The sequence below is a fragment of the Cebus imitator genome, unplaced genomic scaffold (assembly GCF_001604975.1).
Source record: "Cebus imitator isolate Cc_AM_T3 unplaced genomic scaffold, Cebus_imitator-1.0 Scaffold234, whole genome shotgun sequence".
NCBI lineage: Eukaryota > Metazoa > Chordata > Mammalia > Primates > Cebidae > Cebus > Cebus imitator.
The window spans coordinates 2,612,194-2,629,354 of record NW_016107549.1 but is presented as its reverse complement, the minus strand read 5'-3'; the positions used below and the strand labels follow the sequence as shown (position 1 = coordinate 2,629,354).

Below are 17,161 nucleotides of genomic sequence, written 5' to 3'. Positions count from 1 at the left end.
ATGGGTGACTATGGGGCCTGGGACCCAAGTCCTCCTGGCGCAGGCCTCAGGGTGTGGCTGGGCCGGCAGCCTGGATCCCGAGCCGTTCTGTCCTGTCCCTGTGTGACCACTGCAGCCCCAGCGCCCCGTGTGGGCAGCTCTGCGCCCGCTGCCCCGTCTTGCTAGATTGCGCGGGGACCACCGCAAGGTCATGGGGGGAATCCTGTCTCCAGTATGGGGTTCCTGTGGGAAAAGCGGTAGGCTGTGGGGTCCCCAGTTCCCCCTTTCTCATCAGGGTCTTCAGATTTTGTCTGAGTTTCCCAAATATATGCGAAGCAGGGTCTCAAATCTACGACTGTGGTCCCTAGGCTACCTTCTCCTAAGGCTGGCAGCAAATCTTGGGATTTCCTGGTCCTTCTCCGCATTTCATAACACTGATTTCCTTTATTTAGTTCACAACAATATCACCTCTTCATCCCCCTAGGCTATATTAAACGCAGACTATATTTTAATTGTCATTTTTTTAGAGGGCAATTTTTTTTTGCGTGAGATGGAGTCTCTGTCCAGCAGGCTGGAGTACAGTGGCACAATCTTGGCTTACTGCAACCTCTTGCCTCCCAGGTTCAAGCGATTCTCCTGCCTCAGCCTCTTGAGTAGCTGGGATTACAGGCGTGTGCCACCATGCCCGGTTAATTTTTGTATTTTTAGTAGAGACAGGGTTTCACCATGTTGGTTAGGCTGGTCTCGAACTGCTCACCTCGTGATCCGCCCACCACAGCCCCCCAAAGTGCTGGGATTACAGGCGTGAACCACTGCACTGGGCCAATTTTTTTCCTTTTTTTTTTGCGACAGGGTCTCTCTGTCACCCAGGCTGGAGTGCAGTGTGCAGTCATAGCTCACTGCAGCCCCAAACTCCTGGGCTCATGCAGCTGGGTCTACATGCATGTGTCAACATACCCAGCTAATTTTATTTTAGTTTCTCATAGAGACAGGATTGCTGTGTTGCCCAGGCTAGTCTCAAACTCGTTATCATTGATAATGTCCTGGCCTCAAGTGATCCTCCTGACTTGGTCTCCCAACATGCTGGGATTACAGGTGTAAGTCACTACTCTTGGCTGCCATCTTTTATAATAAACTGAAAACCTTAACTAAAACGTTTTGCTGAGTTCCATGATGAGTAGTTCTAGAAAACTATTGAACCTGAGGATGGGGTTGTTGGATTTATACAGTTGGCTACGAGGGTGCTTCCTGGGGCTTGCAGATAGCATTTGTAGTTGGAGCTGGGTTGTGGGACCAAGCGCTCAACTTGTGGGGTCTCTACTCACACTGGGTGGTGTCAGCGTTGAATTACTGGACACCCAGCTGTTTTTGGAGAATTGTGTTCAGTAAATGGCATACATTTGTTGTCTGAAGTGGTGTTGGGGAAAAAGACAACACAGGTCAGAATTTTCAGCTGATTCTAAGTGGCTGTTTGTGATTCTTTATAGGTTTACCAAGTATTTTTCCAGAAGCACTGTTTACCTCCTCTGATTTTTCAGTTACTATTACCATTAATATTATGCTAAAAAGGGTGTGTGTGTGTGTGTGTGTGTGTGTGCGTGAGCGAGTGAGCGTATTTGTGGGGGTTTTTTTGGGGGGGGCCTGACATGCTGTCTGAGGTGGTGGATTACCTGATTTGCTCTCATGGTCCACTGCTTATAGTATTTGAATTTTCTCAAGTTTTTTTTTTTTTATTGTTTTTCTTTTTCATTGCAGAGAAAGAGCCAGCAATTATCACGTCTTTCAGATTTACTAGGAAATGATAATAGGATGTGTGTGGAGTAACAGTCTCACCACTCATGCATATGTGTTAATGTAAGTATTTACTTTCTTGTGATTTTATGTCTTCTGACTGATTAATATTAGTGTTGAGCATTTGCTCTACGTAGTGTTTCATTTGTGAAATAATTTTTAGTCATGTTCTCACATTTGATTGATTTGTATATTTATTGCTTTTTTTTGGCCCATCTGCAACCGTCTTGATCAGGTTATATATTGCTTTCTTTACCATACTCTGCACACTAATCCTTTTTAATTTCTTTTTTTTAGTTGGAGTTACGCTCTTGTTGTCCAGGCTGAAGTGCAGTGACGCAATTTTGGCTCACTACAACCTCTGCCTCCCAGGTTCAAGCGATTCTCCTGCCTCATCCTCCCAAGTAGCTGGGATTACAGGCTGTGCCACCATTCCCAGCTAATTTTGTATATTTAGTAGAGACGGTTTCACCATGTTGGCTAGGCTGGTCTCAAACTCCTGACCTCAGGTGATACATCCACCTTGGCCTCCAAAAGCGCTGGGATTACTTATAGCCGTGAGCTACCGCGCCTGGCCCCTTTTACTTACTTTAAGTTCTGAGATACATGTGCAGAACATGCAGGTTTGTTACATAGGTATACATGTGCCAGAGTGGTTTGCTGTACCCATCAGCTTGTCATCTACACTAGGTATTTCTCCTAATGCTATTCCTCCCCTGGCCCCCCCTTCCCTCAACAGGTCCTGGTGTGTGGATGTTCCCCTTCCTGTGTTCATGTGTTCTCATTGTTCAGCTCCCACTTATGAGTGATAATATGCACTGTTTGGCTTTATGTTCTTATGTTAGTTTGCTGAGGATGGTTTCCAGCTTCATCCATGTCCCTGCAAAGGACATGAAATCATCCTTGTTTATGGCTGCATAGTATTCCATGGTGTGTATGTGCCACATTTTCTTTTTATTTATTTTTAATTTTTTTTTTTTTTTTTAAAGACGGGGTTTCACCATGTTGGTTAGGCTGGTCTTGAACTCCCGACCTCAGGTGATCCGCCCGCCTTGGCCTCCAAAGTGCTTGGATTACAGGCATGAGCCACCATGCCTGGCTCTGCCACATTTTCTTTATCCGGTCTATCATTGATGGGCATTTGGGTTGGTTCCAAAGCTTTGCTATTGTGAACAGTGCTGTAGTAAATATACATGTGCATGTGTATTTATAGTGGAATGATTTATAATGCTTTGGGTGTATACCCAGTAATGTGACTGCTGGGTCAAATGGTATTTCTGGTTCTAGATCCTTGAGGAATTGCCACACTGTCTTCTGCAATGGTTGAACTGATTTACACTCCACCAACAGTGTAAAAGTGTTCCTATTTCTCCACATCCTCTCCAGCATCTGTTGTTTCCTGACTTTTTAATGAAAGCCATTCTAACTGTGCAGAAGCTCTTTAGTTTAATTACGTTCCATTTGCCAATTTTGGTTTTTGTTTTGACATTGCTTTTGGTGTTTTAGTCATGAAGCCTTTGCCCATGCCTATGTCCTGAATGGTATTGCCTAGGTTTTCTTCTAGAGTTTTTATGCTTTCAAGTCTTATGTTTAATTCTTTTTTTTTTTTTTTTGAGACGGAGTTTCGCTCTTGTTACCCAGGCTGGAGTGCAATGGCCAGATCTCGGCTCACCGCAACCTCCGCCTCCTGGGTTCAGGCAATTCTCCTGCCTCAGCCTCCTGAGTAGCTGGGATTACAGGCACGCGCCACCATGCCCAGCTAATTTTTTGTATTTTTAGTAGAGACAGGGTTTCACCATGTTGACCAGGATGGTCTTGATCTCTTGACCTCGTGATCCACCCGCCTCGGCCTCCCAAAGTGCTGGGATTACAGGCTTGAGCCACCGCGCCCGGCATGTTTAATTCTTTAATCCATCTTGAGTTAATTTTTGTATGAGGTGTAAGGAAGGGGTCCAGTTTCAGTTTTCTGCATATGGCTGGCCAGTTTTCCCAACACCATTTATTAAATAGGGAATCCTTTCCCCATTTGTTGTTTTTGTCAGGTTTGTCAAAGATCAGATGGCCGTAGATGTGTAGCATTATTTCTGAGGCCTCTGTTCTGTTCCATTGGTCTATATATGTTTTGGTACCAGTACCATGATGTTTTGGTACCAGTACCATGATGTTTTGGTTACTGTAGCCTTGTAGTATAGTTTGAAGTCAGGTAGTGTGATGCCTCCAACTTTGTTCTTTTTGCTTGGGATTGTTTTGGCTATATGGGCTCTTTTTTTTTTTTTCCATATGAAATTTAAAGTAGTTTTTTCTAATTATGTGAAGAAAGTCAATGGTAGCTTGATGGGACAGCACTGAATCTATGAATTACTTTGGACAGTATGGCCATTTTCATGCTACTGATTCTTCCTATCCATGAGTATGTCATGTTTTTCCATTTGTTTGTGTCCTCTCTTATTTCCTTGAACAGTGGATTGTAGTTCTCCTTGAAGAGGTCCTTCACATCCTTTCTAAGTTGTATTCCCAGATATTTTATTCTCTTTGTAGCAACTGTGAATGAGAGTTCACTCATGATTTGGCTGTTTGTCTATTATTGGTGTATAGGAATGCTTGTGATTTTTTTCACATTGATTTTGTATCCTGAGTCTTTGGTGAAGTTGCTTATCAGCTTAAGGAGATTTTGGGCCGAGATGATGGGGTTTTCTTTTTTTTTTTTTTGAGGCGGAGTTTCACTCTTGTTACCCAGGCTGGAGTGCAATGGCGCGATCTCGGCTCACCGCTACCGCCGCCTCCTGGGTTCAGGCAATTCTCCTGCCTCAGCCTCCTGAGTAGCTGCGATTACAGGCACGCGCCACCATGCCCAGCTAATTTTTTGTAGTTTTAGTAGAGACAGGGTTTCACCGTGTTGACCAGGATGGTCTTGATCTCTTGACCTCGTGATCCACCCGCCTCGGCTTCCCAAAGTGCTGGGATTACAGGCGTGAGCCACCGCGCCCGGCCTGATGATGGGGTTTTCTAAATATACAGTCATGTCATCTGCACACAGAGACAATTTGACTTCCTCTCCCTATTTGAATACCTTGATTTATTTATCTTACCTGATGGCCCTGCCCAGAACTTCCTCCAATACTGTGTTGAATAGGAGTGGTGAGAGAGGGCATCTTTGTCTTGTGCCAGTTTTCAAAGGGAATGCTCCCAGCTTTTGCCCATTCAGTATGATGCTGGCTGTAGGTTTGTCATAAATAGCTATTATTTTGAGATACGTTCCATCAATACCTAGTTTGAGAGCTTTTAGCATGCAGGGGTGTTGAATTTTATTGAAAGCCTTTTCTGTGTCTATTGAGATAATAATGTGGTTTTTGTCATTGGTTCAGTTTATGTGATGGATTACATTTATTGATTTGCGTATGTTGAACCAGCCTTGCATCCCAGGCATGAAGCCGACTTGATCGTGGTGAATAACCTTTTTGATGTCCTGGTGGATTCAGTTTGCCAGTATTTTATTGAAGATTTTTGCACCATGTTCATCAGGGCTATTGGCCTGATATTTTCCTTTTTTGTTGTGTCTCTGCCAAGTTTTGGTATCAGCATGATGCTGGCCTTATAAAATGAGTTAGGGAGGAGTCCCTCTTTTTCTATTGTTTGAAGTAGTTTCAGAAGGAATGGTACCAGCTCCTGTTGGTATCTCTACTAGAATTTGGCTGTGAATTTGTCTGGTCCTGGCTTTTTTTTTGGTTGGTAGGCTATTAATTATAGACTCAGTTTCAGACTTTGTCACTGGTCTATTCAGGGATTCAACTTCTTCCTGGTTTAGTCTTGGGAGAGTGTATACGTCCAGGAGTTTATCCATTTCTTCTATATTTTCTAGTTTATTTGCATAGATGTGTTTGTAGTATTCTCTGATGGTAGTTTGTATTTCTGAGGGATCAGTGGTGATATTGCCTTTATCATTTTTTATTGAGTCTATTGCATTCTTCTCTCTCTTCTTATTAATCTGGCTAGTGGTTTATCTATTTTGTTGATCTTTTCAAAAAACCAACTCCTGGATTCATTGATTTTTTTGAAGAGTCTTTCACGTCTCTGTCTCCTTCAGTTCTGTCTCCTTCTATTTCTTGTCTTCTGTGAGCTTTTGACTTCGTTTGCTCTTGCTTCTCTAGTTCTTTTTGTCAATTTTAGATCTTTCCTGCTTTCTCTTGTGGGCATTTAGTGCTACGAATTTTCCTCTAAACATTGCTTTGGCTGTGTCCCAGAGATTCTGGTATGTTGTATCTTTGTTCTCACTGGCTTCAAATAAATTATTTATTTCTGCCTTAATTTTGTTATTGACGCAGTAGTCATTCAGGAGCAGGTTGTTCAGTTTCCATGTAGTTGTGCAGTTTTAAGTGAGTTTCTTAATCCTGAGTTCTATTTTGATTGCACTGTAGTCAGAGACACTGTTTGTTATGATTTCCATTCTTTGACTGAGGAATGTTTTACTTCCAATTATGTGATCAATTTTAGAATAAGTGTGATGTTGTGCTACAAATGTATATTTTGTTGATTTGGAGTGGAGAGTTCTGTAGATATCTATTAACCAATTGTCATTGTTAATGAAAATCAGATGATACCAAACATACTCCCTGTAGCCCCTTTCTTTTGATCTTTTGCTTTGCACTAATCTCCCATCAGTTGGGACATTTACAGAGATGGGACATAGTTAAGAAAACAAAAGACAACTGGCTGGGCCCTGGCATTCATAAAATTTCTGACCCAGTTATTTCCGACAGAACTACTTACTTGTACATCTCACACAATTTCCTTCCTAGAAAATTGAAGGCAGGGACTCACACAGACACTTGTATTCTAATTCTATAGCAGCCTTATTCACAGTAGTCCAAATGTGATTGTGGCCAGGCACGGTGGCTCACACCTGTAATCCCAGCACTTTGGGAGACCAAGGAGGGCGGATCACCTGAGGTCAGGAGTTCGAGACCAGCCCTGACCAACATGGTAAAACCCCACCTCTACTAAAAACACAAAACTAGTGGGTCATTAGCAAGCCTGTAATCCCAGCTACTCAGGAGGCTGAGGCAGGAAAATAGCTTGAACCCGGGAGGCGGAGGTTGTGGTGAGCCATGATAACACCATTGCACTCCAGCCTGGGCAACAAGAGTGAAACTCCATCTCAAAACAAACAAACAAACAAATAAAAAATGTGATTGTTGCAAACCCACATGTTTACCAACATATAAATGGATGAGAAAAGTGTGTTTTAACTATGGAAAATTATTCAGGCACTAAACAAGAATTTCTGATATGTGCCACCACATGGATGAATCTTGAAAATATTATACTAAGTGAAATTAGCCAGATACAGAAGTACAAATATTGTATGTTTTCACTTAGATGAGGTGCCTAGCATAGTCAAATTCACACAGAGAGAAAACAGAATACAGATTATCAGGACCTGGGGGTAGGAGAGAATAGGGATTTATGTGTCTGTGTATGGGATGCTAAGTAGAAATGGCAAGTGGTATGGTAATATGTATAGTATGATACCATCCAGTATGTATTTTAGTTTGTACCAGCATTGAAAAAGTGTCTTCCAGACAGATAGTCCCAGGGGTTACACTTGCCATAGGCAATAATGCCCCCTAGGCCACATCTTAGAGATCTTTTTTTTTTTTTTTTTTTTGGTTCCTAACTTTTATTCAAGAACACATACAAAATATTCCAGACAAATAAAATTTAATCCTAGTCTTCCTCCTCTTCTTCGTCCTGGTTAATCTGAAAGTAACGTAATTCCTAACTCTCTTTGCTATTAGCAACTACGTGCAACCAATCACGTAGATTATTCTTCTTTAAATATTTTTTGGTGAGATATTTCAAATACCTTTTGGAGAAAGGCACCTCAGACGTCACGGTCATCTGGCTCTTGCTCCTTTCGATGGTCACCACCCCTCCACCAAGGTTCCAGGCTTTTCTGTTCACTTTGATCCTTTCTTGCAAAAACTGCTCAAAATTGGCAGCATCCATGATTCTATCTTCTACAGGGTAGGTGCAATCAAGCGTGAACTTCAGAACCTGCTTCTTTTTTTTGCCCCCCTTCGCCACAAGCTTTTTCATGGGAGCCATGGCGGCAGCGGAGGCAGAAAGGGAGATGAGCGAACTATGAGATCTATTTTTTTTTTTTTTTTTTTTTTTTTTTTGGAGAGAGTTTCCCTCTTGTCCCCCAGCCGGAGTGCAATGGTGTGATCTCGGCTCACTGCAACCTCCGCCTCCTAGGTTCAAGCGATTCTCCTGCCTCAGCCTCCTTAGTAACTGGGATTACAGGTGCCTGCCACCACACCTAGCTAATATTTTTTATTTTTAGTAGAGACAGAGTTTCACCATATTGGCCAGACTGGTCTCAAACTCCTGACCTCAGGTGATCCACTTGCCTCAGCCTCCCAAAGTGCAGGGATTACAGGTGTGAGCCATCGCACCCAGCCCTTGGAGGTCTATTTGAAATACATTTCCATGCAAGTTATAAAAAATGCAAGTTGTCAAAATCTACAGTCAATCCTGTTTCCTTGTCTTGTTCAAACTCTCAGTTACCTGTGACAGAGTTGGCCACTCTATCTTCTTGAGATACCTTCTTCTGGAGGCTTCCAGGAGAGGACATCCATCTCTTACTCCTCCTGCCTCATGGCCCGCCCAATCTCTTACAGGGTCTTCCTCCTGCTAACCTCAGGGGTTGCCAGCACTTGATCACTCGTTTTCTGTTATAATTTGCTCCTAACTCTGAAACCAGTTGGCCTATTCTGGACCCAGGGCTTCAAATAACCTCCATATGATAATATTCTCAATATTCCATCCAGATCTTCCTCTCAAGCTCCAGACTCCCAGGTCCAATGGCCTGCTCAACATCTGCCCTTGTTTGGCTCAAATATACCATGGCTGAACATGAAACATAACCCTTGACTTCCCCTTCTATCAACTCCCCTGAGCCTTGTTCCTCTGAGAGAGAGGCAGCGCCCAGGGGATCTGGACAGTAGGAGGCACCCTTGACTCTCCTCTTTTCACTTCTTCAGAAGTTCTATAGAAGCTATCTCTGCCTGGTTCACTCCTACTCAGGATTCAGGGTTTTTTTTTTGTTGTTATTTTATTTTATTTTAAGATGGGGTTTCACCATATTGGCCAGGATGGTCTCGATCTCTTGACCTCGTGACCTGCCTGCCTTGGCCTCCCAAAGTGCTGGGATTACAGGCGTGAGCCACAGAATTCAGGTTTTGTTTGTTTATTTTTGAGACGGAGTCTCACTCTGTCACCAGGTTGGAGTGCAGTGGCATGATCTCAGCTCACTGCAACCTCTGCCTCTCAGGTTCAAGTGATTCTCCTGCCTCAGCCTCCCGAGTAGCTGGGACTACAGGCACGCACCACTACGCCCACCTACTTTTTGTATTTTTAGTAGAGACAGGGTTTCACCATGTTGGCCAGGATGGTCTTGATCTCTTCACCTCATGATTCACCTGCCTCAGACTCCCAAAGTGCGGGGATTACAGGTGTGAGCCACTGCACCTGGCCAGGCTTCAGGTTTTAATTGGAGCATCAGTGTTCGCACCAGGGAAGCCTCCAGTAACCTCTCAGGCTAGTTTGGGAATCCCCTCCATCATCATATGCTCTCAGATCCCCACACCCTTCTCTACTGCACTGAACACTATCATCATTGGTCCTTTATGTCCAGACTCCACTAAATAGTGGTAATGGTAGGGCCTTTCTCTGCCATCCCACCCAGCTCCAAAAACACAGCTCAGGTTCATATCTGGATTTCTTTTTTTTTTTTGTTTGTTTGTTTTTTTTGTTTTTGTTTTTTTTGAGACGGAGTTTCGCTCTTGTTACCCAGGCTGGAGTGCAATGGAGCGATCTCGGCTCACTGCAACCTCCGCCTCCTGGGTTCAAGCAATTCTCCTGCCTCAGCCTCCCAAGTAGCTGGGAGTACAGGCGTGCGCCACCATGCCCAGCTAATTTTTGTATTTTTAGTAGAGACGGGGTTTCACCATGTTGACCAGGATGGTCTCGATCTCTTGACCTTGCGATCCACCCGCCTCGGCCTCCCAAAGTGCTGGGATTACAAGCGTGAGCCACCGCGCCCGGCCCATATCTGGATTTCTAAATACACAACTTTCTCTTAAGATCCACTAACATTATCCAAATCCAGGCTAGCACAACCTGTCTTGCAACTACTACTATGGTTTTCAAACTGGTCCTCCAGCTCCCCTCTACCATCTTTTTTTCCACCCAAGAGAAGGAGTAAGGTTCTTCAAACACTAATGAAAATTGCTGCTTTGCTCAAAATCCAGAAACTGTCTACAACATGGCTGACAAGATCCCATGTGATCTGGCCCCTGCCTGCCTATTGAAGTCCAAGGATCAACAACACAGATAACACCTGGAAGCAAGTGAGGAATGCAGATTTTCATGTCCTACTCTTTTTTTTTAGATGGAGTCTCACTCTTATTGTCCAGGCTGGAGTACAATAGCGTACTCTTGACTCACTGCAACCTCAGCCTCCCAGGTTCAAGCAATTCTCCTGCCTCAGCCTCTCGAGTAGCTGGAATTACAGGCATGCGCCACCACATTCAGTTAATTTTACATGTTTAGTAGAGACGGGATTTCTCCATATTGGTAAGGCTGGTCTCGAACTCCCAACTTCAGGTGATCTGCTCATCCCGGCCTTCCAAAGTACTGGGATTACAGGTGTCAGCCACTGTGCCCAACCTCACGTCCTACTCTTACCCTGCTGAATCAGAAACTGAATTCGAAGATCCATATTTCCTGTGAAAGTTTGAGAAGTACGTCTCATAAGCTTCCCCCTCAACCTGATTCAGCCCTAAGGGTATTGCATATTCCTCACCACTGAGCTATTTGAATCAACAGAACGTCTGAGATGGTGGAGATCCAGGAGGGCTGCCAAATGCTTGAGCTGGAAATGGGAGAGGACACTAGAGAGATGGTCCCAAGAAGACCATGTGGCCAAGGGCGAGGCTGCGTTTGCTGCACTGCCATGGCATGTCCCATTGCTCCTGAAGTACAGGAATGGCCACTTATGGGAACTGACCAGGAGTGACTGTGCGCGCAATCAGCAACACACTGAGGCCGTAGTGCTCGACCCTGCGACCAATATGCTCACCCTGGGATTCAGAGAAGCATGCACACAGGCAAGCCAGAAAAACATGAGGATCCTGGAAGGGGATGGGCAGAACATGATGGAGGAGAGAGGTTTCTGCTTCCTCTGAGGGCCAAAAGTCACTGTCTGACATGAGAGTTAGACATTAGAGTTCAGGGGTGGGATGGGGGTGGATATCCTGTACCTGCCACACAACGCCAGTAGTAAAATCACAACAAATACTAAAATGTCGTGTTTCAAAGGCTCTTTAGTTAAGCATCGATTTTAAAACCATACGAGAATTAAACTTGTTGCCAGGCACCATGACTCATGCCTGCAATCACAACACTTTGGGATATTGAGGCAGGAAGATGGCTCAAGGCCAGGAGTTCAAGACCAGCCTGAGCAAGATAGCAAGACTCCATTTCTACAAAAAAAAAAAAAAAAAGTTAACTGAGTTTGGTTCCATGCACTAATAGTCTTAACCACTTGGGACACTGAGGCAGGAGGATGCCATGAGCCCAGGTATTCAAGGCTGCTGTGAACTATGATCACACCACTGCACTCTAGCCTGGATGACAGAGTGAGAAGCTGTCTCTAAAAAGAAAAAAAAAATTAATTCTACATGTCTATTACACATAAACTTCAAGCAACTCAAGGATCCAAGAGAATACAAAATGGAAAGAAAAATTCTGTTAACTGACTTTACCAAAACAAATCCACTATCTATTCAACTAATGAAAGTTTTTTTTTTAATTTTTATTTTTTTGAGACTGAGTTTCACTTTTTTTTTTTAATTATTATTTTTAAGAGACGGGGTTTCACCATGTTGGCCAGGATAGTCTCGATCTTCTGACCTTGTGATTGATCCACCCACCTCCCAAAGTGCTGGGATTACAGGTGTGTGCCACCGTGCCCAGCCGAGTACCACTCTTGTTGTCCAGGATGGAATGCAATGGTGTGATCTTAGTTCACTGCAACCTCCGCCTCCTGTGTTCAAGCAATTCTGCCTCAGCCTCCCAAGTAGCTGGGATTACAGGCATGTGTTACCATGCCTGGCTAATTTTGTATTTTTAGTAGAGATAGGGGTTTCACCATGTTGGCCAGGCTGGTCTTGAACTCCTGACCTCAAGTGGTCCACCCATCTCTAAGAATACCATAGCAAATATCCGTGGATATTTCCTGTAAAATCATACAGGTCCAACAACTTTCATTCATTTCTTCCTGTGACCTTCACTTTCAGTTCAAAGGAGCTTTTCTTTTTTTTTGAGATGGAGTCTTGCTCTGCTGCCTAGGCTGGAGTGCAGTGGTGCCATTTTGGCTCACTGCAACCTCTACCTCACAGGTTCAAGTGATTATCCTGCCTCAGCCTCCTGAGTAGCTGGGATTACAAGCATGGGCCACCATGCCCAGCCAATTTTTGTATTTTTAGTAGAGACAGGGTTTCACCATGTTGGCCAGGCTGGTCTTGAACTCCTGACCTCAGGTGATCTGCCACCTTGGCCTCCCAAAGTGCTGAGATTACAGGCTTAAGCCAAAGTACTAGATTACATTCAGTAAAATAGCTCCCTTGGGCCACTGTGCCCAAAGGAGCTATTTTACTGCTGAGGTAGCTGGGTCCATGGTTCACAAGCATACTACTCTTCCTATCAAAAGGTCTTGGACATGCCCTTGGTGTTTTCTTTCCAACATGCCTTTCCCTTTCCATCTTTGTAATAATTGTTTTATAAACATTTTCATTTCAATTTCTTCTTGCTTAATAATTCCATCTCCAACATTTTTCTCTACTCATATTTATTTATTTACTTATTTTTTGAGACAGACTCTCACTCTATTTGCCCAGGCTGGAGTGGCAGTGGTGTGATCTTGGCTCACTGCAACCTCTGCCACCCGAGTTCAAGCGATTCTCCTGCCTCAGCCTCCCGAGCAGCTAGGATTACAGGCATGCGCCACCACAACCGGCTAATTTTTGTATTTTTAGCAGAGACAGAGTTGTACCACGTTGGCCAGGCTGGTCTCAAACTCCTAACCTCAAGTAATCTGCCCTCAGCCTCCCAAAGTGCTGGGATTACAGGTGTGAGCCATGGCGCCCGGCTTCTCCTCACATTTTAGTATACGCAGCCAAGAGGAACCAAGTTTCAACACTTCTAAGAAATACTGTCAACTCAATATCAAGTTTCATCACTTCCTAGTTCTACTTTCCCCAAAACAGTAGCACTGGAGCACAATGCACCAAGTTCTTTGCAACTTTTTACAACAGTTCATCTCTTCCTTATTATGCAATGATATTTATTCTCAATTCTGAGACCACATCAGTATTGCCTTTATTGTCCTTATATTCACCAAAATTTTGTACTTGATTTTTTTAATGTACCCTAGTAAGATGAAAGCTTTCTCTATGCATCTTTTTTTTTATTTTTTTAGAGACGGGGCCTTGCCACACTGCCTAGGCTGGTCTTGAACTCCTGAGTTCAAGTGATCCTTCTGCCTTCCCGTCCTAAAGTGCTGGCATTATAGGCATGAGCCACCGTACCCAGCCTGCCTGTCCTCTTTTGTGAGCTCTTGCCAGTGTCCAAAGACAAAATTACAAAAAAAATTAGGTACTGGCAGATTTAGTGTCTGACGAGTGCCTGTTTTCTGACTCACGGATAGCCGTCTCTTTTGTTTTGTTTGTTTTCTCTGTCACCTAGGCTGGAGTGCAATGGCATGATCACAGCTCACTGCAGCTTTGGCTTCCCTGGGCTCGGGTGAGCCCCCCATCTCAGCTTCCTGAGTAGCTGGAACTACAGGCATGTGCCACCACGCCCAGCTCATTTTTGTATTTTTTGTAGAAATGGGGCTTCATCATGTTGTTCAGGCTGGTCTTGAACTCCTGGGCTCAAGGTGATCTGCCCACCTCAGCCTCCAAAAGCTCTGGGATTACAGGCATGAACCACCATGCCTAGCCTCACAGATAGCTATCCTAATGCATCCTCCAAGGCAGAGAGCAAAAAAGCAGGCTTTGTCTAGATTATCATAAAAGCAAAAAAGAAAAAAAAAAGCAAGCTGTCAGAGGACCCACATTAGGTAACCAATCTCATTCTTGTGGCTTCACTCTTACCAATCCATATTATATTCCAAAGAAGGCATTCCTTAACTTTGTCACATTAGGGAAATGAATTAGAATGAGTGAATTTTAAGAGGACACATTTATTCCATAACAGGTAGTTTGCTTTTCATTGTTTTAACTTTGTTGTTGTTGTTGTTGTTTTTGAGACAGAGTCTTGCTCTGTTGCCCAGGCTGGAGTGCAGTGGCACGATCTTGGCTCACTGCAACCTTCACCTCCCAGATTTAATTGATTCTCCTGCCTCAGCCTCCTGAGTAGCTGGGATTACAGGTGCGCTGCACCACGGCCAGCTAATTTTTGTTATTTTTAGTAGAGATGGGGTTTCACCATGTTGGTCAGCCTGGTCTCAAACTCCTGACCTCGTGATCTGCCCACCTTGGCCTCAAAAAGTGCTGGGATTACAGGCATGAGCCACCGTGCCTGGTCCTGTTAAGTTCTCTAAGCAGTCTGCATATTAATTCCTTGTCAGATACAAGACTTGGAAATACTTTCTCTCATTCTATGGGTTGCCTATTTTGGTGCCAAAAGTTTTGAAATTCCACATATTTCCATTTATTTTTTCTCTTATGAGTCATGCTTTTGGTGTCATATCCAGGAAATAATTGCAAAATCCAGGTTCATAAAGCTTTTGCCTTATATTATTATTATTATTTTTTTTGAGACAGAGTCTCGCTCCATCGCCAGGCTGGAGTGCAGTGGCTTAGCCTCGGCTCACGGCAACCTCTGCCTGCCAAGTTCAAGCAATCCTCCTACCTCAGCCTCCTGAGTAGCTGGCATTACAGGCATGCACCACCATGCCCCTCTAATTTTTTGTGTTTTTAGTAGAGGCAGGGTTTCACCATGCTGGCCAGGCTGGTCTTGAACTCCTGACCTCGTCCACCTGCCTCTGCCTCTCCAAATGCTGGGACTACAGGTGTGAGCCACCGCACCTGGCCTTATACTTTCATCTAAGAGTTTATAGATTTGTGATTTACACTTAAGTCTTTCATCCTTTTTTTTCTTTTGAGTCAGAGTCTTGCTCTGTTGCCTAGGCTGGAGTCCAGTGGTGCAATCATCCCTCATTGTAGCACTGAACACCTGGGCTAAAGCAATCCAATCCTCCCACCTCAGCCTGCCAAGCAGTTGGGAGTAGAGGTACATACTCTGGCTAATTTTGTTTTGTTTTAGAGATGGAGTCTCACTAAGTTATCCAGGCTGGTCTTGAACTCCTGGCCTCAAGCAATCCTCCCACCTTGACCTCCCCAAGCACTATGATTATATGCATAAGCCACCATGCCTAGCCATCATTCATTTTAAGTTAACTTTTGTCTGTGTTAGGGAAGGGTACATTTTCATTCTGTTGCATACGGATGTGCATTTTCTCCTAGCATCCTTCTACAGAAATACTATCCTGTCTTCCATTGTATCATCATAGTACACTTGTCAAAAATTGTTGGACTCAGCCGGTCATGGTGGCTCACGCCTGTAATCCCAGCACTTTGGGAGGCTAAGGCAGGCGGATCACGAGGTCATCAGAACGAGACCATTCTAACCAACATGGAGAAACCCCATCTCTACTAAAAATACAATTAGCCAGGCATGGTGGCATATGCCTGTAATCCGAGCTACTTGGGAGGCTGAGGCAGAAGAATCACTTGAACACAGGAGGCAGAGGTTGCAGTGAGCCAAGATTGCGCCACTGTACTCCAGCCTGGGCAACAAGAGTGAAACTCGGTCTCAAAAAAAAAAATTGTTGGACTCAATATGCAAAAGTGTATTTCTGTGCTATTTGGTCACAACGATCTATTTTTGTGTCAGTATGTTAGTACTAAATTGTTTTTATTAGTATAAGTTTGCTGTAAGTTTTGAAATCAGGAAGTGTAAGTCCACCAACTTTGTTATTTTCTTTTCTTTTTCTTTTTTTGTTTTTGAGACGGAGTTTTGCTCTTGTTGCCCAGGCTGGAGTGCAATGGCACAATCTCAGCTCACTGCAACCTCTGCCTCCTGGGTTTAAGTGATTCTCCTCCTCAGCCTCCTGAATAGCTGGAATTACAGGCATATGCCATCATACTCGGCTAATTTTTGTAGTTTTAGTAGAGACAGAGTTTCTCCATGTTGGTCAGGCTGGTCTTGAACTCCCAACCTCAGGTGATCCGCCTGCCTTGGCCTCCCAAAGGGCTGGGATTATAGGCGTGTGCCACCATGCCCAGCCTTGTTCTTGTTTTTCAATTCTTCTTTTGTCTCTTCAGAGTTCCTTGAGGTGCCATATGTAAAAAAATGGAAAAATGTGGGAAAATGGCTCTTAAAAAGTAATCAAGTTGGCCAAGCATGGTGGCTCATGCCTATAATTCCAGCACTTTGGGAGGCCAAGGCGGGCAGATCACAAGGTAAGGAGTTCAAGAGCAGCCTGACCAACATGGTGAAACGCCGTTTCTCCTAAAAATACAAAAATTAGCTGGGTGTGGTGACACATGCCTGAAATCTCAGCTACTCAAGAGGCTGAGGCAGGAGAATTGCTTGAACCCAGGAGACAGAGGTTGCAGTGTGCCAAGATCGTGCCACTGCACTACAGCCTAGGCGACAGAGTGAGACTGTCTCAAAAATAAATAAATAAATAAAATAACTAATCAAGTGGTCAAAGCTATCCCTAAAAGGCTAGCAGGGAGCAAAACGTACTATTTCTCAATGAGAAAATAAAAATCTTAGAGAGATGTTTTGAAAAATTCCATGTCACTTTTGAAAGTAGGCCATATGGTAAGAATAAACTAAGCATTCACGCACTAAAGCAGAAAGAAGTTGAAGTTCTTGGAAGTGTTAGAGCTGCCTCTACAATGGGAAAAATGACCCTTCTGCTTCATGATAAACTGAGTCTAAAGACTGAGAAAGCATTAAGTGTGTAGCTAGAGGACACATCACTGAACATCCCTTTTGATAATAAAATAAAGTGTGAAAAAACAGCCTCTATGAATACCACTGTGAGAAGGCTGAGGACAGCAAGAAAAAGGAACAAGGCGGCCGGGCGCGGTGGCTCAAGCCTGTAATCCCAGCACTGTGGGAGGCCGAGGCGGGTGGATCACGAGGTCAAGAGATCGAGACCATCCTGGTCAACATGGTGAGACCCCGTCTCTACTAAAAATACGAAAAATTAGCTGGGCATGGTGGCACGTGCCTGTAATCCCAGTGACTC

General features: G+C 44.0%; 1 protein-coding gene across 1 annotated transcript; it reads right to left on the bottom strand.

The window, feature by feature from the left end:
* Positions 1–7,416: 7,416 nt before the first annotated feature.
* On the bottom strand, positions 7,417–7,910 carry LOC108281973 (60S ribosomal protein L22-like). Its single transcript, XM_037727600.1, has one exon. The coding sequence runs from the start codon at positions 7,873–7,875 to the stop codon at positions 7,546–7,548; it is 330 nt and encodes a 109-aa protein (XP_037583528.1). The 5' UTR covers positions 7,876–7,910; the 3' UTR covers positions 7,417–7,545.
* Positions 7,911–17,161: the final 9,251 nt, after the last annotated feature.